The sequence below is a fragment of the Acipenser ruthenus genome, chromosome 28 (assembly GCF_902713425.1).
Source record: "Acipenser ruthenus chromosome 28, fAciRut3.2 maternal haplotype, whole genome shotgun sequence".
NCBI classification, from domain to species: domain Eukaryota; kingdom Metazoa; phylum Chordata; class Actinopteri; order Acipenseriformes; family Acipenseridae; genus Acipenser; species Acipenser ruthenus.
This window is the reverse complement of record NC_081216.1, coordinates 16,222,036-16,244,768: the sequence shown is the minus strand read 5'-3', so window position 1 is coordinate 16,244,768 and position 22,733 is coordinate 16,222,036. Positions and strand designations below refer to the sequence as shown.

General features: G+C 39.2%; 1 protein-coding gene across 3 annotated transcripts in view; it reads right to left on the bottom strand.

The window, feature by feature from the left end:
- LOC117435009 (phosphatidylserine synthase 2-like) overlaps nt 1-22,733 on the bottom strand; it is a 50,357-nt gene that overhangs the window by 14,872 nt on the left and 12,752 nt on the right. For all 3 annotated transcript variants that reach the window (XM_034057847.3, XM_034057846.3, XM_059002733.1), the window contains exons 3-7: nt 15,278-15,360; nt 9,058-9,125; nt 4,627-4,761; nt 834-884; nt 232-345 (exon numbers count right to left, since the gene is read on the bottom strand). In XM_034057847.3, coding sequence (XP_033913738.1) covers nt 232-345; nt 834-884; nt 4,627-4,761; nt 9,058-9,125; nt 15,278-15,360 — 451 coding nt within the window. The remainder of the gene's footprint in view (nt 1-231; nt 346-833; nt 885-4,626; nt 4,762-9,057; nt 9,126-15,277; nt 15,361-22,733) is intronic.

The window sequence follows — 22,733 nt, the reverse complement described above, 5'->3', positions numbered from 1 at the left end:
AGTTAAAACAAAAATGGCTTTTTCCAGCAACTAAAAGCTGAATTACTGAAGTTAGTTTTAATGATCACTAGTGGTGTGCCTGGCACAAAAAAAAAATCACATAAGCAGAAACAAAAATCTGAGAATTATACAAAACACACATAATATGATGGGTAAGAAAATTCATAGAATGTCGAAGTTCTAATGTATAAGTTTATGGAATTTCAATGAAATTCCCACGCATGTTCGTACATGGTCCCACCAACACTCGCTGAAGTTTGGCAGCTGATGCTCCAGGCTGTATTCCAGGAACTCGAACATGACACTAATGATCATACACATCCACCAATCACGGATCACCAGAGTCTGCAGGGAGAAGAGTGGGAAAGATGGGTCAGATTCGTCTGTCACAATCTAGAGCTTTACCAGAAAAAGATCCTGCACGCCGTAAGGGGCCCATCTCAAAATAGACCACACAGTTAAGAAGGATAAAAGCTCTCTTAAGAGAGCTGAAAGTAGAACAGTTATTCACTGCATCTATGTTAGAAAACACCAGTGACTGAAACATTTTTGCTTTACCTAGCCTTTCACCACCCATGCAACTTTGTCATTCCATTCAACTTTGGTATCCGTTTGTCCCTGAAAATGTACTTGGAAATACGCCTGATCATTTAGCAGTGTTGTTCATTTTCCGACAATTGCAACTAAACATATTTTTAAATGAAAGAAACGTTCATATTTTGGAGTTAATGAATGGCCTTTGTAATAGCCTGTGTTGAATACAGAGTATGTTAGAGTCACATGGTATGGTATGGGATAGTACAGCACAGTACAGTACACCCTGGCAAGCTTACCTTTATGTACCAGCCAATAAAATGTGCTGGAACAAAGCCATCCATCTTGTCCTGAAACACAAATATAGCATGTTATTAGTAATATGCAATATATTTCTCATTACTGTGCTGCATGAAAACACAGTGCTTGTTATCAAACACAGGTTCCTTTTAGGAATGCATGTTAACCATGCTTAAACATTAGGGTCATATTTTCAAGGCGTTTCCTCCAGTCTTCAATTTAAAATAATAATTTAAAAAATGTTACAAAATGAGAAACAAACACATTCTGAATGCTTAAGAGAACATTGTTTTACTAGTTGTTTGGTTCTAGTTTTGGAAAATGAACAGCTGTTTTACCTTTAAAAAAAAAAAAAAAAAATAGAGTGAAAGACTTGAGTAAACACAAACAAATATGGCCCTAGGAAAACAAAACAAGCTAATTCCCTATTCAAAATAGAACAAAATAGACCATAATATAGTCTTGGCAATTTAGCTACGATACGTCTTTTTTTTTTTTTTCTTTTTTTTTTAATTTTGTAGTCGCCAATGATTTTTTATTATTTTCTCCCAATTTAGAGTATCCAATTATTATTTAGGCTCAGCTCACCGCTACCACCCCTGCGCTGACTTGGGAGCGGTGAAGACAAACACACTCTGTCCTCCAAAGTGTGTGCCATTAGCCGACCACTTCTTTTCACACTGCAGACTCACCATGCAGCCACCTCAGAGCTACAGCGTTGGAGGACAACGGAGCTCTGGGCAGCTTACAGACGAAGCCCGCAGGTGCCCGGCCAGACTACAAGGGTCACTGGTGCGCGGTGAGTCGAGGACACCCTGGCCGACCTAAACCCCCACCCCCCCAACCTCCGGGCGGTGCTCGGTCAATTGTGCACCGCCCCCTGGGAACTCCTGTCTACGGTCGGCAATGAAATAGCCTGGACTCGAATCGGCGATGTCCAGGCTATAGGGCGCAACCTGCACTCCACACAGTGCCTTTACCAGGAGCCCCTAGAGGATATATGTCTTAATAAAATATTTAAAACTTGATCTACCTGAAGCAAGTTTACCCTGCTTCTCAATTCCACAGACACCTTGTCTAAGCACCTGGCGGGCTGCCAGGGTAGCACTGATAATTAGCTCCTGGGAGCTCTGCATTCGTAGCTGGTTAAGATGACGCTCACAACCCTGGGTATGTTTGAGGAGTTTGTAGGGTAATTGTTGATCAGTTGGTAAAAAACAAAGAAGTGCAGCTGGGTCATTTAAAGCTGGACTGAAGACAAAGGGTTAAAACTGTGGGAGAAAACAAGGGCTTGCGGAACAACAACAACAACAACAAAAAAGATTTTGACCTTATTTTCATGCATGCAAAATGAGATTCCAGTCCCTGGTACTGTATGTGATGAACTTTCTCTTGGTATATAACAGTGAGTAAGACCATTCTTTCTACCTGGCTAATGCCATATCAAGTTAGTTCTTTGAACTTATGGGTTAGGGTTCAATCCTCGGTGTTTCCTATATTGCTGGTGTGCTATTTCAGGAGTTCTTTAGGAGGATGGGTTAAGCCCTGATGTAGTTGTAATTATATTAAGTTAATCTGTTGTGTATAGGGAGTCCGTTACTGTTATAAAAGATGTCTTCTCGTGCAGTTTGTGTGAGAAGATTACTGTACGAAGAGAAGGTGGTGGCCCCAACTATGCAAAATGGTGTATCTTATAATATCAGATAGTCTACATACAACATAATATAAAATCACAAACGAAAAACGTACTCAGGAACTACTAATACACATTTTAAAAAGTGTTGCTATTTTTTTTTTTAATTATTATTTTATAAATGTTTCATATGGACTATGCACAAGATTATATCTCTAACAGGATAAGATGGACTGGAATTTACTCATTGGTTGATTCCTCATATGTGATTTATAATTCATAATTCATAACTCTTCTGTACTGCACATTGAAAAAAATAAAAACAAACGCATAGAGAAAAACAGAACAAAAACAAACAGGAAACTGGAAGAACATTTTCTTTAATGACACTCTGCTGAGGCCAGCTGTAAACACGATTTCACAACTTTGGACTGAGTATCTCCAGGGCAAAGATTTCTAAAAGCAAAATATAACTAGTCATGCACCAACTAACTTTTTGCTTGCTATATTGTGGCTGGGGAAAATTCAACTTTCGAGTTAACACAGAAAAGCAATAATTACTCATTTATCAGAGCATTTTGTTTTAACTATCATCCCTGGTTAATTTTAAGCATGCCTAATCGTAAACGTAATCCATCTACCTAATGTTAATAATGTAAAGTCATTTTTGACTGAGCCAACACCCCACCCCACACTTTTGCCTTAATGACAACTTTATGCCCCTTGGGCCCACTCAGCAGAATCCAGCATTTTTTTTATTCTTTATATGATTTCTGCTTTTCACTAAAAACATAATATTTAACATTAGTTGCACAGTGTTGATACTGGCAAGTTGAAATGAAGAAATAATGCATTGTGTGGATATCCATCTCGCATTTTTGTTTTTTTGCGCTGTGAAGATTGTATTTTAGAATGTTAAATCCAGTTTTTCTTCTTTTTTTTTTTCTTTGGTCCTTGCTCAATTTGCATACCTTTCCATACGTTTGTAAAATATCAGCTCATTCTAAATTCTCACGAGTGGTCTATTTGATCATTGTTGTCTCCATTTACAGAAAAGTAGGATTTGAAGGCTTATTTACATACGCAGACATACGTATACAAAGAACGTGGTTGGACCGGAATTTGTCTAGACCCTTGGGTAAGGGTGTCAGTTTGAATATTGCCTCAGATGAACACTTCAAGGACTGCTTTAGGAATGTTTCTGAAGTGTGTTTCTAAACAGTATTTGAAAATAGTACCTATAAATAGCATTGTAGACCATGGGGTAAATGGTTTAGGGCGTTATGCTTTTGCTTGTTTCATATCTCGACTGTTTTCCCTTAAATATTTACACTATGTTGCCACTATCAGCTGTATGTGTGCTGACCGATAAACTTTCTTAGCAACTGCCAACAAATTGTTTGGTGTTTGTTAATATGAGTGCACAATAATACAGTTTAAAACAGGATGGGGACAGAATTGGGCAGTACTGTAAAGCCCATTAATCCCCATTTTCTGCATGGATCATTATATGCTATGCTAACTAACGATGACATTGATTGTGGGGATGTGAGTTGGGGAAGCAAATCAGAGTGGCACACAGGTTGCAGTGCTGCTTCACCTATGGGCTTTTGTGCAAATTCATTTCCCCCCTCAATTCCTCATAATCTTTGTCTCGGCAGAAGCATTTTCTACTCGCTAGCAAGCATATGGAAATAAGAATCTCAGCAGAAACAGCACAGAAGTTTACAGTGCACACAGCACATGGTAATAAAACAGGTATGGGATGAAAGATTAGGAAAATATAGATGGTATGAAGTATCCCATTAAGTTAGCATAGTAAAACTCGCTGTCAAGCAAACAATATGGGGTTTGTATTTCATAACTTGTGATAATTCAATTTTAGTTTTATGATTCAAACACTTTGATAATGAAACTCGTACACTTTGTGAAGTCATTTATCAGCACAAAGTGATTTAATAACAGCCCTGTAATATATATTTTACACAGGAGCGACACAGTGGACAAAAATGCCCAAGGCTGAGGGTATATTGCTCATTGGAGGTCAACACAAACTATGTTTCATCATGTGACCCTGCATTAGCCAATTGGGATGCAAGTTTCAATCCATGGGTTCAACAAAAGCCACTTCTGGATAAAACAGAAATACGAACACTTACCCAGATATTGTGAAAAGGGTCTGTTTTGTCCCCCGGATCGTAGAGAAGGCAGTTTCCTCCATAACCCTTCTCAGGCAGTGGTACACCCAACTTGGGGTCAATAAACTTCATAAACTGTCTGCCATCGTGCACAGTCTGTAAAACACAAAGATTCTGTGAGGACTGGCCTTGAAAGGCAGAGGTAGCTGGACAAATAAAGCAAGCAGCATTTTTAGGTCTCCTCACGAGAACATTTGTGTCTGTTTTCTTTTTTTTTTTCTGCAGTGTCCCACATTCACAATATTCTACAGGAGGGGTGTACAAATCCAGTCCTCCAAGTGTTACAGGTATCATTAAATATTGAACAGAATTAAGACCTGAAAGGAAGTTAAATTGATTTAATTCAGTATTTAGGTTCAGGAGGAACAATGTTATTGAGCCAACACTTTTTCAAAATGCAGACCTTGCTGACTAGCTTTTTTGTTTACTCAAAGGTAGTTTTAACTGTAGAGACACAAGCTTACTATTTCACTCCAAAAGAATCTATTTTCACTAGTAGAGAATTATTAATGAGTAAGTCAAGGGGTGTTCCTCACACTACCTCAGTGATAGAAAGAACTGAGTAAGTTTCTCCATTTTCATCTCGAAAACCTTGCAAGGTAGTGTTACACTTGGGATCTCATTATTCACTTAAATTGATGAAAAAGGCTAGCTCTAGTTTATATCAAAGCATTCTTTGAGCTGTGCTGAAAACATTTTCAAGAATAAAATCACTTTATGAAAAAAACAAAAGGAAAATCATGTTAATTCCACAGAAATCACTTTGCATGGAAATGAGAGGTGGGTTTTCAGCTAATCCCTGTCTGTCTATAGCTGCAGGATGCAACAAAATGTGTATGACTTGCTATCATGTCACAGTTAGGACATATTCAAATAACGAATTATCAGTCTACAATATCTCCATTGCTTTCATTGTGCTGCAAAGCCAAGACTACAGAATACGTCAGCTTGCTGTGCTTTAGGAGTATTTCATGTTTTCATTCTCCATATGCATGCACTAAACTACCAAGATATGATGTTATGAGGACAGTTTGACAAACTATAGATCAGCAAACACATTTAAACTCTGAATACTGTAGGAAGCAGCTCTGTAGGAATAGAAAACGCCTTTTTGTATTTTCAGCTTACGGTCTGAATTATAGCATTGTTTCAGTGTCAAGGATGGGGTTTGCTTCAATATCATGGCAACTTGAAGCTGACCGGTACAAAGGGATATCCACCAACCAAATGATATATGGTGATTCATAAACACTGCACAATTGGATTACATAAATTGTCTTTCCTTTTGTTTCAGGGTTACACATAGACTTGGCTGCAGTCTGTTTGGATTGTACATTCCCTGACTACCCAATTGGATTTGGCATTGCCCTGGCTGGTTTGGGGCATGTTCTCCTGGTATACACTGGGTCCACTGATTACTCTGGAAGGCTGACCCAATGCTGTCATTTACTTGAGCATTGTTGCAGATCAGGTTCACCCAACAAGGCTGCACTTGTATCCTGATGGCAAGGGCTAATTTCAAGATGATAATGCACTCATCCACTGTGCCAGAATTGTGCATGACTTTTTCAGACATTTTTCTCAATCCTGTTAAGTATGTCTGGGTTTAACTTGAACCACCTGCATTATTCGTTATTATGATCCTCTTTGCACCAATTCCATGAAATGAACATCCCTTAATATACCTCCCAGCGCATTGTGGGGTCACAGAGTGTCAAGGCTTTATCAGGGTGTGTGATTTATTAAAAATATATGAATAACTGTCATGCATTGATGTTATCGGTACTGTAGTACTGCAGCAGGTGAAATTGTTCCATGCAATTACAATGTAAACATTGCAAAAAAAAATTACATACATAAATAAATAAATAAATAAATAAATAAATAAATGCACTGCACTTTCAGGACATGGAAGTACAAGGTTTAGGTGACGAGGACACAATGTGGTTAATGTTTTCTAGGAGATCCTTTTATTTGTTTAGTTGGCTGTGTTTATTTTCTCCGAGTTCAACAGTGATGGTGTACACCACATGAACCGCTGGGTCAAAGCCCGCTGGGTCAAAGCCCGCTGGGTCAAAGCCCGCTGCCTCTAAGCTTCAAAAGAAGTAGAGTTGTAATTTTCAGAGCGCTAAATAAACACCAATTAATGGATACAGAACTGATGTGCTTGGAAGCAACACATTTAAAATCAATATGTGGAAGAGCAAAAACTCTGCTTTCAGGATTGAGGCTTTCTTTAGTTTTTTTTTCAAAGCAGAAAGCTGTTCGGCTTCGCTCCGTTTCGATGTTTCCAATATGTCACAGTAGATTGTATTTTAAGGAAGAAAGATGCATTTCTTAAAGTGTTACAGAGCACCCGGCAGTGTTTACAGGAAACGCATTACTTTCCCTTTGCTGTAGCCCATGTTGTCCATATTGCAGCATTATATTGTGAAACAGAATACTGAGCATGGGTCGTAGATCACCTGGGGAATACATTCCTCAATGTTTACTCTGCAGCAGTCACAGAGAATGTATCTTAAAAACTTTACTGTGTCTCCAGATCATGCTCCCTCCTGCAACAATGTTGGTTATCTGTTCCAACAATACAACACTCATTCCAAGCAGAGCACCAGTATTGTTGCAGGAGGGAGCATAAACTGGACACACGGCAAGGAATCTTTTTTCCTGGCCAATGTTCCTGAATAAACGTCAGAAGGAAAAAAAAAAAAAAAAGTCCTCTGTTGATGCGTGATGTGTGAAGAAGAACATAATACTGCGATACAGAACACAGGATACAGCAACGATAAAGTAATAGCTTTCTTGTAAACCCTACTTGAAATCTCTATAGAGTAGCAAGAGCACCCAGTCTGAGAACTCCATTTGTAACCTAATTGTGTTTGAATCGAATTCTAGACTAGTGGAGGCCAAACCAAAGAATCTCGCCTCACCTGGGCCTCGTTCACAATTAGATACCCAATATGCTACCAGCACTTCAGTTACAGCCGGGCAGCACTACAGCACTCTGTGGTGATACTGCGCTCAGCTGGGAGAGAACAGATATCAGGGGTTTGCTTGAGTTCAATCACATGTTTGTCTCACGGAAAGAATATTCCAATGTGTGAAATACCTGGAGGTCGTCTTACATTATTTCAACCCTTCTTGCCATTACATAGCCTGGTCTGGTATTGAGGGTCTATAAGATTCTGCCTATAAGTGACAGAAAAAAATAAATATTGATAATGGAAGTTGTTGCACCTTTAATAGAACTACTGTACCATACTGTATTTTATGCAGAACAGAACTTGCCTATTGTCACATTCTTATTTTTCCATTTGATTAAAATGTTACGTAGACCCCCAAATTTGCACATTTTAAGGTGACTTTTCCTACTTTGCATCCATTTTGAAACAAACAAATATTTTATTTACTTTATCTCATACAACAAACTGAAAACTTAAGTTGTTTAAAGATGGTGCTCACATTAAAAAAGATGAAACATAGGAAGACGTGGCAATAGATCAAGTTCATTTCTGTAAATGTACCCTGTGGTAGTTCCATTAAGGTCAAACGACTTCCATAGTAAATATCTAATTTTTGACCATGACTTGTAGGCATAAATCCCACACACAATACCTAAGGGGTTCAGTCTTGAAAAAAAAGATTAATGTCAGAGAAAGTCTTTGTTCTCACTAGAGAAGGATGAGATTCTAATGAAAGGTTTGACATTTTATCAGCTCATTTGTCTTGGGTTATTATTAACTGCTTTATATATGGCGGTGGTATTAAGACCTGCCACAGTTTATTGATACAGACCCCATGATGTTTTATCTATAATGTAAAAAACAAATGTTGTGCCTGCAAGATGTTACTGGATAATAAAGGGATGTCATTCTTCTGATTAAAGATTGTCCTAACAGGAACAAATGTTTCATAGGAAAATTAAACAAGGGACAGATTTCTTGTAACACTGGAAGTGAACCGTGGAGAAAACATTTCTGTTGGCTTTGTGAGAATGTTCTTATGTGAAGTAAAAAAAAAAAAACAACAACCTTTAGTATTAAACTATTAGGTAAATGCTTAAAACAAAGAACAAATGTCACAGTCAAACCATTTTTATATCACTTCAAAGGGACGGTTAAAAAATAGTGACATTAACCAGAGTTGACTTTATCAGGATTTCACCAATAACCTGGAAAAATAAATATTACAATACAGAACAAGTGTTGAGATGACAAAACCCCCTGCTTTACTGTGGGACTTCAAGTATAGATAATGATGAATAAAATGCATTAATAAAGAGTCTACTATACTGTGCAGCAACATTAATCTTTTAATGGTATGCGTAGAAGGATTTGAGATATCAAGCGAGACAGAAATCTGTTATTTTTTCTTGGTTTGGCAATAACCTACCTGAAAGAGGATAAAGATGAGGAAGAGCTCATACACCACGCTGACGCACAGCCAGAATCTCCAGTAAGCTGCAGAGACATAGAATTACAGGAGAGTTCTTATTTCAGGCTAAATTCACGCCCTTCACATGACTTCCATCTGGGTCCAAAACCAGTTCATGTCACAAGACAAGTCTGGTGGTTCTAATCACAAACATCACAAAACTAACACATAAGCGGATTTAGCAGAAGCCCAGGACTGAGCAGCAGGCAGGGGGTGTCCAGGTGCTCTCGCTCTGCACAGCTCAAGCCTAACTGGAGCCGGTATATATTTTCTAAAGGCCATCACAAATGCACTTGTAGTCTACATTAGCACTAATTAATTTACAATGGTATTTTAAGAAGACAGCCAACATTGCAATTTAATAGAATTAGGTAAACAGACATGATAAGAGTTCACAGTTGCTATTCCGTAAACACATCAATATACAGGACGATATTAAAACACAGCCATTATTTCAGTCAGTTTACAAAATTCTTCCATACTGCAGTTCGCCAGAATTTTTTTTTACATCCCCAACATTAGTTTTACTGCTTAAAGCTTAAGGATGCAAGCTTCCTCCCTCCTTGAAACCAGTCTGCCACAAAGTCACTGTGCTTGAGTCATGATTTTCACAGAACCACCGACGATACTTTACCCAGATGGCACATGTAATGCTTCCCTGTTTGCCACTAGGTTATGAATGTACTTTCTTGTGTAAACTAAGCTGCAGCTACAGCATCACACCAGATTAAGGCTGATCTGATATCACTTACAGCTTTACATTCAATGTAAACTTTTCAACATAACTCCAGGGTTTGTTTGACCTAAGGGGCAGGTTATTTCTAAATTCCAAGAAGCTGTAGCATAATTTAGTCCACTTGAATTACATTAAAACCACACCTAAAGTAGGACAATTACGGTATATTTTTGAATGTGAAAATTGTCTTTATCTTTATTAAGTGCCCACATTCATCCGAGGATCATATTAACTAGCGAGACATCCCAAGTACACACGTACTGCTTAAAACCTGTGCATAGTCAGCAGCACAGCAGCACATGCACTGCAAATAATAAAACCCAACACCTCAGCAATATCTTGATCTGCAGAATAAGGGTTTTAAATGATCTCCACAGGGCCAGACTGGCTCACTGGATAGAAAGAAGGATATTATTAGAGTGGACCCTAACTGTTTACTACAAGGGTAAAAGGTGACTAAAGGTCAGGTTTGGTGGTATGTTTCTCCTCTTCGTGCTACAGTGTACCCTACTGGCCAGGCGCATGAAAAGCTCAGACGGACACCTGCAGGGCTGGCCTTTGTCCTCCAGAAGCCAGCAGCTCGCCGACAGGCTTCTTGTACACTTGTGGAAAAGCCCTAAAAAGTTTCAACACAATTGCATAAGCGGTTCTCTAGATTTACATTAAAAATGATTTACATACAAGTTTGTAATGCCCGCGTACGTATGTATGGACCGGGGATAGTCCATCCCTGCTGGAGATAATATTGATAACTTTATACTACATATATACTGGAGTAGGCACCGATATTGATGTGATACAGCCATGTGAAGTTTCTTTGTATCAGATAGGTAGCATTAGATGGCTTGTATCACTATAAGACTATCCTTTTTTTTTCTTCTTTTAATCAAGGCAATCCTGGTAATACTTTTGAAGAGCCAATACCGTTTATTAGATTAACTATGATATACAAACACTAGTTTTCAAGATCGCAACAGTCTCTTCTTCAGGTGTAAGTGGAAATGTACTATGGGTGTGTAGCATCTTGCATCATACAGCACCCTATGTCATACTCTATACACAGAATATTGTGTTAAAGTCTAATGCTAGTGATTACATAACTTGAAGTCCATGCACAGGTCATCTGGCACACATACTGAACCATGCACAGTGGTTTAAAGGATAACTCTCCTTTTGGCTGTTCATTTTCTTAAGCAGAAGCCAGGCGCATTTGCACAACCTGGGGTTAACATGTAATTGAACAGGATTTCCTGCATCCACTTTAAGAACTAATTTTGTCAGCCTGTTTTTTCCTGCCATACAATTAAAGATACTCCCCATACAATTAAAGATACTCCCCAGTTAAAGAGGATGTTTTGTGAGCTGCTCGTATTACTTTAATGGGGAACTAACCACAGCTTTAAACCAGCCTCCAAGACTTTATTTTCTCTTTGACTCTGGTGAAGTCCTCCACATTGCAGATTCATTCCATACAGTAGATGTATCATCTCCCACTGTAGTGGAGGCAGCTGTACTCACTAAGGACTTGAGCTACATGAAAAGACTGTTGTTTAGCATAATAACTATTGGTGGTGTAACAGTTTGAAATCAGAGGCTGCATTAGTCACTCCATTTTAAGACATGGATACAGTTATACCAAATGTCTTTGTTTTTGCATAATAAGGAGACCTGTAATTTTCACATCAATAATGCACATTTGCATCATTTAGCTGGGGAATGTATGTTACTGACAAGCCTTATTATAGCACTCCCCCTTTATAACACTGTAGGCGGTAGCCACAGTTACGAGATATATGTGTTCCGCCTTATAATGAGCATGAACGTGCTGGTGAAATGGCATTATGGGGAAATGGGAGGGAGCCTTGTAACTGGTTCTGTGGTATAAAAGACCACCTTATAAAAGGGGACCACTGTAAAGCTCTGCTAAGTAGGTCACACAATATCAAGGGTCAGTACACAGCTTCATCTACCGCACTGAAGAGCAGAATAAAAAGCCATGACACAGCTGTTTCTGAACCACAGATCTTGGCACTCACAATACAAGGAAGCTTGGAATGGCTCCAGCCCCAGCCTTCCTCTGTGTGTGTTCTGATGACATTCGATTTCATCCGAGACAAGTAGCCTATTGCACAGCTTTTTGTGTGTTGGAAATGGGAGTGAACCTGAAGCTTTTGTACTATAAACTGTATGAAACACAACTATTCCAAGTGCGTAATCTCTTGGCTGAGACTAATTTATGCTGGAGTGGGAGTCTTTAATCTCCACAGTTCCTATAAAAACATCCTAAGACTCTGCCCTCCCTGCTGGCTCTGTGGATTCCTGTGTGAGAGTGTTGGCATGGTGATTAGTCCTGACTCAACAGATGTCGTGTCAGAGAGGGTAGGGGAACGCCAGTGCTGTAGACAAACAGTGTCACAGACAAGTGACGAAATAAAAAGGAGGAATCTTTACAGGATTCCGATATCCAGGATGAAGTTTCAATTTGCTTAAGCGGCTGACTATGTAGCGTTTAAAATGCTCAAAATGCACAAGTGGTCTTCTTTGTTAAATACTTAATAAATTTACCATCCCTTAATTCTGCAACAATCCAGAGATTCTGCATTCGAGTAAACTGACCTTGCATCCCACAGTGTATATGTAACAAGTATGTTGGATTCCATCAATGAAAGCTTGTGATGCGATACAAGTCAAGGCAAGTATGGGTTAGATTTCAAGGCTAGCAGTCTAAGAACATGTTGTCTCAAGTTACCAAAGTCTTGTAAGCAAGTTGTTTAAAAGGGTAGATACAGAACTGAGGTTTCGAGTGTCCGTGTATCAAACACCTTTGAGCTGTATTCAAGAGCAAGCGCCAGTTAAAGCTTACAATTACAATACAGGCACGTGAGGGGCTTGAAACACATGCTCTCCGTTTCAAACAATGGGGTACAAAGTACAGTCCAAACTGTTTAGTATTAAGCAGTAACTTGCAATAATAGTGATCTTAAATGTAATCTTCCTCTTGTTTAGGTTCACTTTGTGAATATGGTTTGCTGTTTCAGTCATCACGTCCTGATGACTCATTTAGTTTAAAAGATCCCCTCTGGCTTCAAAAGATTGTAACCATTAATCTGTACCTCTGAAATCCCCTTTTGGATATAAAAAAATATCACGTAGAACAAATGTGGCATTCCCAGCTTGGTGGCCAAGTGACCACCACAATACTGAAGATTTAATTTCACAATCAGAAGTGAAAAAATTCCAGCTGCTAACACCAGGCACAACTCGCTGAAACCACTGAGCTCACTACCCCTACAATACAGAATACATCCTTGTTTATCTAAGCACACTTGTATCCTTGGTGGTGACTGGTGAAATACAATTCAAAGCTGCTGCAGTATGTCCACTGTTTTGTCTTTTCCAATCTTTTCACAAAACAAACATTAAACTATAAAGCTGCAGATCGTTCAAACCAGGGCGTTGACCTGGCAGAATCCGGTCTATATATATTGATGTTAATTTAGAGTTACTGACTGGGAAGTGGGTGTCTATTATGTATGAGGTCAACTTATACATTGAGCATACTCTAGCACAGCACTAAGGATAGTAATAGTTTCATAAAAGGCATCTTTTACATTTTCAAGTAGTACAAATCATTAAAAAGCCATTTACTGCAAAACAGAAGCTTCCTTTTACCGCCTCAGGAATTTTGAATCCGCTACTCCTTAGTAAATTCATATTATTTCCATATGATGTGAGCTGCTAAACCCAACAGGTCAAGGACAGTACTGTGTACCACAGGTATAACAAGGTTTTTTTTTCCTCCTCAAAAAGGTATGCAAACATGTCAATCTATCAAAAAGGTGATTCCGGTTTAGTAAACACACAATGACAGCCTCTGCTAACCACGTGCCAGATTTTGAATTTTCCACAAGATTGCCCAAACAGTCAAGCAGGAGCCAGGGTGCTGATGTACATGACACCAATAGAAGAATTCCAGGGAATCGTACATATTATAATATTGCCAACACTTCATATATCTGACATTTTCCATTATGAAATATGTACACGTAAATGAGTATTTCATTATTTTTGTGATGCATACTGCGATACGCATTGTATAGTGAAATTAGTGTATTGCTACACCACTACCTTTTAAATTAGCTGAAGTATGAGAATTACTTATTCGGCAAATCCCATTTGATAAAGAAGTGAAGTCTACACCCAAAATATTCAGTTAAATAGGAATTACAAGGACAAAGACATTTAGTAAAGGCATAATCATACATTTAAATATGACTCATTTTTTATTAAAATTGTATTTGAATAAAGTAAATGTGTGTGACTGATGAATCTAATAATCTTTGAACCAACTAAATCTCTGGATAAATTCTAGTATTGAAGCACCAACAGATGAAGACCTACCCTCCCCTCACAGGAGAAAAGAAGAGCCATTCTTCTTGAGCAGCGCTGACATATTAGAAGGGCATTCTGGGAATTCCATGTTAAATCTGCTGTGCGGAGAGCCCGGGGACATCTTTTCCATTAATGCTTCATCTGTGCGGCACACTTCTTCAGTACCAAATTATATTTTCTAATTAATTTTTTTTTTTTTTTTTTAATGGCAAATGCAAATGTGTTTCTAAAATTGTCATTCCAGAAACCACAAACTAAGTTTGGATTTACATACAGGACCGGATTTACATACAGGTGAATTTCAACAGCCATGATATGGCCTGGTCAGCAAAATAACATACCCTATAAAAACAATGTAGTAATATTCAGGAGATGTGTTCTGATATTAAAGTGTTAAAAATCATAACATCCTGTATTGAAATAATGCCGAACACCCCTCTAGGGTCACTTAAATACAAAATGTGCATCAGGTGAGGTGCCTGACTGGTAAATTGCAAATATCCTACAGTACACTACAGTCTGCTCGGAGAGGCGATCCCATTTTTCCATCCTACATATGTCCATACGGTGTGTGATCACCACCAATACAGACCTGTTATTGGTAGCACATACAGGAAATGAGTGTGTTCACATGCTTAATCTACACACATGAAAATCCCTTAACTATCTGGAGAAATGTAGACAGAACGGAGCAGAACTGTCTATTTGTGACATAAAACACATTGCAGGGGTCAGTACCATGAAAAAGTAGGTCACTGTGACTTGCATTCACACAGCTGTTCCATCAGATCAGAAAGTGGCCAGACAGTTATTTAATGTTATCAGATAGTGGTTTTGATCATTTTTAATAAATGTGTTGAGTGTTAACAAAGCCTTAAAAACAAGTATGAGTAATAACTTGAACTGGAAAAATACTTGTTTTTACTTGTTACTCGGTACACTACCGCTTACATCCAATATAGTTTTGTGGCTGTTAATATGCAAGACCATGACAGTAAATGCATTCTTATTCTTCTTCTTATTATAATTAATAACAAAGATTATTATTACCTGGATGGGGTCTTGAGAAAGGTCCGTCTTTAGCCTGCGTTACTCCAAAGCACAAGAACACCAAGATGCTGGCAACAATCCCTCTAAAAAATAAAAATACACCACAAAATGAAAGGCTTATAGGATTTATAACATAATCTCAGTTATTGAGGAAATACGTTTCTTCTTTTTGTTTTTGTGGAGGGAATCACAAAATAAGTGAGGCACTTTACTGAAAGGTCAAAACTTGTATGACAGCACCTATAACCCCAAAGGATGTAATTATTAATGCAATATAAAATGCAAGCATTTACAGTTTTGTACATTCTGTTAGTTTTGAAGAAAAAGTGGCAGAGAAGGTACAAGAAACTGATAGGTGCAAGATTGCATCTTTGAGGTATAGTGTGAGAACACAAAAGAACAAGTACAAAACAAACACAATCAAGCCAGAACCAGTTTACTTTCTGCAATAGCAATGTTTACATTACTTTAGCACACGACACGTCATTGTGTCTGCACATGGAACCCTCCACAGGTGTAACCCACAGGGTGTTGTCCCGTGGTGATTGGACCCACAAAGGACAGGGAGGGAAAACCCCAGGTGCAAATGGGTATTAAAGAGCTTGTTTCTGTATGCAATTTTGAATCAGCTTGCTCTGTAATAAGAAAATGATTCCCTGCATATATTGAATAAACCAAACTAATATCTTAAGAAAATTACTCTGTGCATTTCTTTGCATCTAGGTCACATCAAGAAACAACTACTCACTACTACGAGATCACCTTCATGAACAAACAGAAATAAAAGTCCTTTCCCAAACAGAAAGAAAATGACATGCTTGTCATATAATAATTGTGAATAGGCTGACAAGAACGTGTACTGTACAAATCCCGAGCCGTGTTTTAAATTATAATGGAGTACTAATTGTAATCAATGAGCTTTTTTTTTTATTTATTTTGATTTTCTATTTAAAATATCACAAGGAAATCTTTCAGCATATTATTTTATCATAAATATGATATGTCAGCTAAATGCTTTCCTATTCATCTCTAACCGTGGAGTTTAAGTGTACCAAGGTTCGATTGGGAATGACACTGGTAGAGTCACACAACAAATGTGTGAGGGAGGCAGCACCTGTGTTAAACTGGAAGTGGGCACCAAAGGAAGCTGTGGAAGATGCAAAGGCTGCCCTTCGTATCAGTGATATCATGGGGCAAGTACAGCATGGAAGAGGAGGCTTTGGCCTCAGTACAGCTCCTTCTGCATGGCACAAAGCAGCCCCAGCTCAACGGAGAAAGCGTCAATGAGGTGCAAAAGCAGGAGGAGAGGATGAGGTGGGTAAAGGCAGTTTCCCAGGCCAAGCAGGAGAATGGACAAGATGGGAAAGTGTGGAACACCACAAGATCGGCTGGCGAGACCTATAGATAATGTAACAGAGCAGGAACAGTTTCCTCATCAGGTCAACATATGATGTTCTCCCATCACCACAGAACCTTAATTCATGGGTAGGCGAGGATCTGTGGTATCCTTTGTGTTCATCACCAGCTACATTAAGACACATTTTGACAGGATGTAATGTGGGTCTTAGCCAAGGATGGTTTACTTGGCGTTATAACCAGGTGCTGCGATGTTTGGCCTTAGCATTTGAAGACAAGCGCAGCATGACCAACAGGTTGCCACCAATTCCAGCAATGTATAACACATGAAGAACAACACTCCTCCATCCAGGAGAGCAACCTCCAAGAAAAGGTATTAAAACCAAAACTTGCTAGAAAGCTGCTAGAGACTGGAAAATGCTGGCAGATGTTGGACAACAGCTTATTTTACCACCTCAGATTGCCTCCACTAACCTTGACCTGATATCGTCTTGTGGTCTGGATCAGCACGCCTTGCTCACCTGGTAGAGTTAACAGTGCCATGGGAGGATGTTGTGGACGAGGCGTATGAAAGAAGAAACTTCGGTACGCTCAACTAGCTGCTGAAGCAGAACAGCGAAGATGGAGAGTCCAGGTTTATCCAGTGGAGTTGGGATGTCGAGAATTTGTGGCACACTCCACAACCCGGTTTCTCAGAGACATCGGATTCAGTGGTCAAGAGTTGCAACGCATAGTGAAGAACTTATCTGAAGCAGCAGAGAGGAGCAGCAACTGGATCTGGTTGAGACGAAAAGATTCTGGTTGGGGATCTCAATCACAGTAGAAAGAAAGCAACGTTGACGTAAAGGAAGGTAAGTAAGCTAGGCTTAGCTGAGTAGGGGACGGAAGGGGGTGATGCTGGGACGCCAGAATCACTGTCGAGCTCTCTTAAGGTGTCGTGGATTAGTCCACGAAACACCAAGGATGGAAGGTGCCCACTTGAAGACCACATAGAAGTATCCTACTCAGCTCAGTCCAGGCGGTTGTCATGCTGATGCGCTAGGGAGGCCGCACTGTGGTTGATCCCTGGAGCCAGCATTGCAGCCGTTATGTGTGCTAATGCGCCAGGGAGGCAAAATGGGCTGATCCCTGGAGCCAGCATCACACTTCAGCCATCAACACCAAGCAGAAGGATATTTACATCATCAGATGGAAGGAAATGCAGATGGATCACATTAGTTTACAGGAAAAGACGCTATGTCTTAGTTTAGTTGGTGCTTATCTTGGCGAAAGTCCAATATCAGCATGAAGTGTTAACACCTACTCTCATGTAATGGAAATCATAATCTTGTCATTTATTGACATATTGTTTAACACAGTACTTTAATGTTCAATAATGAAGTTATTATTTTTTATGTGATAACACTTGGCTCCAGCAGGAGGGGTGAAGATGAACACACGCTGTACTCCGAAGCGTGTGCCGTCAGCCGCCCGCTTCTTTACACACTGCAGGCTCACCATGCAGCCACCTCAGAGCTACAGCGTCGGAGGACAACGCATCTCTGGGCAACTTACAGGCCCGCAGGCGCCCGGCGAGACCACAGGGGTCGCTGGGCATAGTGAGCCGAGGACACCCTGGCCGACCTAAAAATGAAATATAGTAATCTGCAAGGTTTGTTTCTCTCAAAGGATACACACTCTTAAAAGCACACTCTTGAGGAAGCAAATTGCAATGACTTCCTTTAACATTGATAGCTGGGTTGTTATTTGGCACAGTTACAGCAATGACTGAAAAGAACACAATGGGGTTTTCTGTTCAACCAGACAAAGGATTACAAGCAGCAGTTACAAAGCTGCCAAAGAGAACAAACAATAGGGTGCAGTAATTCTACAGACTGCAGGGGTCGGACTAAATTCTAGAACGCCTCTGCTATAGATGTTTTGGATTGTATTACAGTATCTGATCTACTCTCAATTAAAAAAAAAAAAAAGATTTTAACTTTTCAGGTGCAGTGCGATTATTACAAGATTATGCCAGCAAACCCTTAGACTTTATTGAGCAGAAAAAAAAAGGAATATCCTACATACTAGGGATGGGAATTTTGAAGTTTAAAATGTATACTCTAAAGACGTGGTCAAACGTTTAATATGCTAGACATATAACCAGTCATGTGACAAATTTCACCAAACACATATTTAATGTATTAATTTTAGAAATGTATCATCATATACAGTAGTCCGACACATAGGAAGGGCTAACTGGCATCAACTGTACCGTACTACAGACAAAGCCTATTACAAAATGCAAAACAAACTGCATCCGAGTAGGCACTTGCCATCGCAGGCTTTTTGTGGGGAAAACAAAGCAACAATGCTTTGCACAAATCCACACAGAAACTCTACAGTGACAATTACAGATCACTGTTGGCAACTATGTGTGTATGTAACAACGAGTGGTTTAGTCAGACAAGCAAGATTGTACTGTATTAATAATAAATGCCTGTATCCTTGAGATTTATGTCTCCTCTTACAGAAATGTAGGAGAGACTACCTCAGGAAATTCAAGTCTTTAACAGCTAGGGCATTAAAACAAAAATCCTGAAGAATGTTCCCAGCACATTCAAAAAGAGCCCATGAGTGTAATTTGTTTTCAGGAACTGAAGAACACAAAGGCCTTTAGAAGAGTACAGTATAGTAGCTGTCTACCACCTCCACTTTGTACTCAGAGGTAATGCCGCAGTATAAAGCAGTCACAAGCTGTTCCACTTTAATTGAGGAGAATTTCAATGGGTTTATATTATGAACACAAAGCACTTATTGTGTCAAACTACCTGTAAAAGGGAACATCTGGAAAGTGGAAAGGGTTTTACATAATTGTAATTCAAGATAAAATGTGTATAAAGACTGTGAGACGTGACTTCTTTAGTTACCACAGAAAACACATGTGAAATCATTAGTTCTCTAATGAACGTCTGAGCTTTTTTTTTTTAACTGTACTTTCTGCAAGAGGGCTACTTGGTATTGGTATGAAATCTAAGAGTTATCAAACTATATTTTGTATATTTCTTCTTGTTTATATTCATTTTGTATCTTTACCCAGAAGACACTACTGAGGTGAAATAACCCAGGAAGTGTAACATATTTCCTGCGAATAAGACAGAGAAAACAGAACTTTCTATAGGTCGGGTACAATACTATCTGAAAGGATGGCTTGCAAGCAGATATTTCTTTAACCAGGTGTAGTAGCAGATGTAAAATAAAAATATATGTCACTAGAACATGTGTTTGTTATTTTTTTAAACTGGACCTATATAACGAATGTAAGTGCACCACAGATAAGATTTAGGGAATATTAGATACAATCACTTTAATGCTTTATTTGGTTAAATATGAAACTTGAAATTAATCGGATTAAATCATTTTAAATTAGCAGCACTAATTTAAATCCTTTTTTTTTTTTTACAGTTTACTGCTCCACTAATGTTTGTGTTTTTTAGGAAATATTTTCAAAAGAGAGCATCTGTCACTTAACTTCTCTGAAGAAGCTCACAGACAGAAAAGAGCGTAGAGAAAATAAGCATTTATGTGAAAACGTGTTCAGAATTTGGATATTTATTTCAATAAGCAGATGTCAGAAAAGTCCAACCACTAGAGGAGTGAAACCTAGCAACAGGGGTTGGATGGTTCACTACAGTACCTGAACGTTCCCTTTGTGTGATACTGTACATGTTTGTGCTGCTTCACCCTCCCACGGTGTCACTGGTAGCATTTTCAGAATGGAGTCCTCTTTACCCCTCCACACACCTTGAAAACAGATAGCTTTAACATTCGGAAACCTCCCCAAAGGCAGGGTCTGATTGACTAATCTTTGTTTGGTGTAATAATCACTGTAGTTATATGAAAATTTTGATTACAGCAACCCTGCCAGCTACGGAAACACAAATAACAAAGGCAGACTTCACTAGAATCATGTATTCTGGTACCTGTAGCCATTACCTTACATCAGAACTGGGGCAAATATTCTAATATTCAAACAAACAAAATGACCATGTTCATAATCGTTCATATAACAGAATTTCTAAATGACTGTATCAAAAAGATCAACTGTAAAGGGAAATATATAATGCAAAGAAAATGCATAAATGACAACAACTTTTAACTCTTCAGTGAATTCCAAATTAAAAGAATATTTGAATATGCAAATATGAAACACCCAAGTTCATCCCAGCACATCATAGCATCGGGGCCAGAGCATAAAAAAATCACCAATTTCAGCCCACTACTTTAAATTAAAACTATTTTCTCACCCTCTGAAGTAACCTGGATCTGCCGTGACCCTCCTAATAATAAAGCATTAAGGTACAAGAAAGCATGGGTTACCGTGGATATTGTCACTGCTTGGTGCGTTGTTACCAACCAAGCAGTGACAATATACACAGTAACCCATGCCCTCTCATACCTTAATGCTTTTATAAAACGGATTTACTAACGTAAATATAAATAAATACAAGAGAAATAGATAGTTTCTGAAGATTTATTAAGACATTTGAAGGATAACCTTCCGCAAAAGAAAATAGTTCCTACGAATTATTGATACTCGGGTAAGACTTTTCTTTAATTGAGTTGCAATTTTGTTTTCATAGACATTAATTTGAATGTTGCCGTTAACTGTACAATTCTTAAAAGTGGCTGTCAATTGTTGCAGAAGGGGGCATTGAAGTGCAGGAAGGGGGTTTGCTTTAATCGGCTCTTATTTTTTTGTTTGGCGATGCTGTGGAGTTTTCCTCCGTGAAGATGTTGCTCCAGCGCTTTCGATTTTCTAACGACAATTCCCAATAACTCGGCAGGGAGCTCTCCGATCTGTGACCGCTAACAGACATAACTCTGCAGGGAGCTCTCCGATCTGTGACCGCTGACAGACATAACTCTGCAGGGAGCTCACCGATCTGTGACCGCTGACGGACATAACTCTGCAGGGAGCTCTCCGATCTGTGACCGCTAACAGACATAACTCTGCAGGGAGCTCTCCGATCTGTGACCGCTGACAGACATAACTCTGCAGGGAGCTCTCCGATCTGTGACGCTGACAGACATAACTCTGCAGGGAGCTCTCCGATCTGTGACCGCTGACAGACATAACTCTGCAGGGAGCTCTCCGATCTGTGACGCTGACAGACATAACTCTGCAGGGAGCTCTCCGATCTGTGACCGCTGACAGACATAACTCTGCAGGGAGCTCTCCGATCTGTGACCGCTGACAGACATAACTCTGCAGGGAGCTCTCCAATCTGTGACCGCTGACAGACATAACTCTGCAGGGAGCTCTCCAATCTGTGACCGCTGACAGACATAACTCTGCAGGGAGCTCTCCGATCTGTGACCGCTGACGGACATAACTCGGCAGGGAGCTCTCCGATCTGTGACCGCTAACAGACATAACTCTGCAGGGAGCTCTCCGATCTGTGACCGCTGACGGACATAACTCTGCAGGGAGCTCTCCAATCTGTGACCGCTGACGGACATAATTTCTCTCACTTGCAATCCAGCGCTGGACAGTTTCTGTATTAAGGTACTGCGGATGCAATGTTTGGTGTATATTTGTGTGGTGCCTGCCTTTCTGCATATTCTAGGCAACATTGTTAGAGTTCTGTACCTCAGCGTGACGGTTTAACTTTTTCTTTCTTGCAAATATGATCAGATGCAGCTTCTGTTTCTATCCATTTATTGATTGTCATCAGTGCAATCAGCTTAAAAGTGATGCCTTCAGTGGTATATTCCATGACTGCCAATTATCTTTTTTTTTTTTTATTACCGTTATTTCAATAGGCACCGTGATACAATAGCGCCACAGATCTAGTGATTTACTCAACAGTTACTATACCGGGGATTATATCATGGCTTAGAACCACTGACTGACCAATCAGCATGCAGCATTATAACAATTAAAACATGTAGATTTTTAACATTCTAAATAATGTATCATTATTTATTAGAAAAGCACAACTCACTACAAAACATTTACTACAATTGACAGAGCAGGTACACAAAAATGAAAATATTTGTTTGTTGTTTTGTGGAGCCCTTCATATTAGCTTTGATAAAATAGCCTCGAAGATTGCCT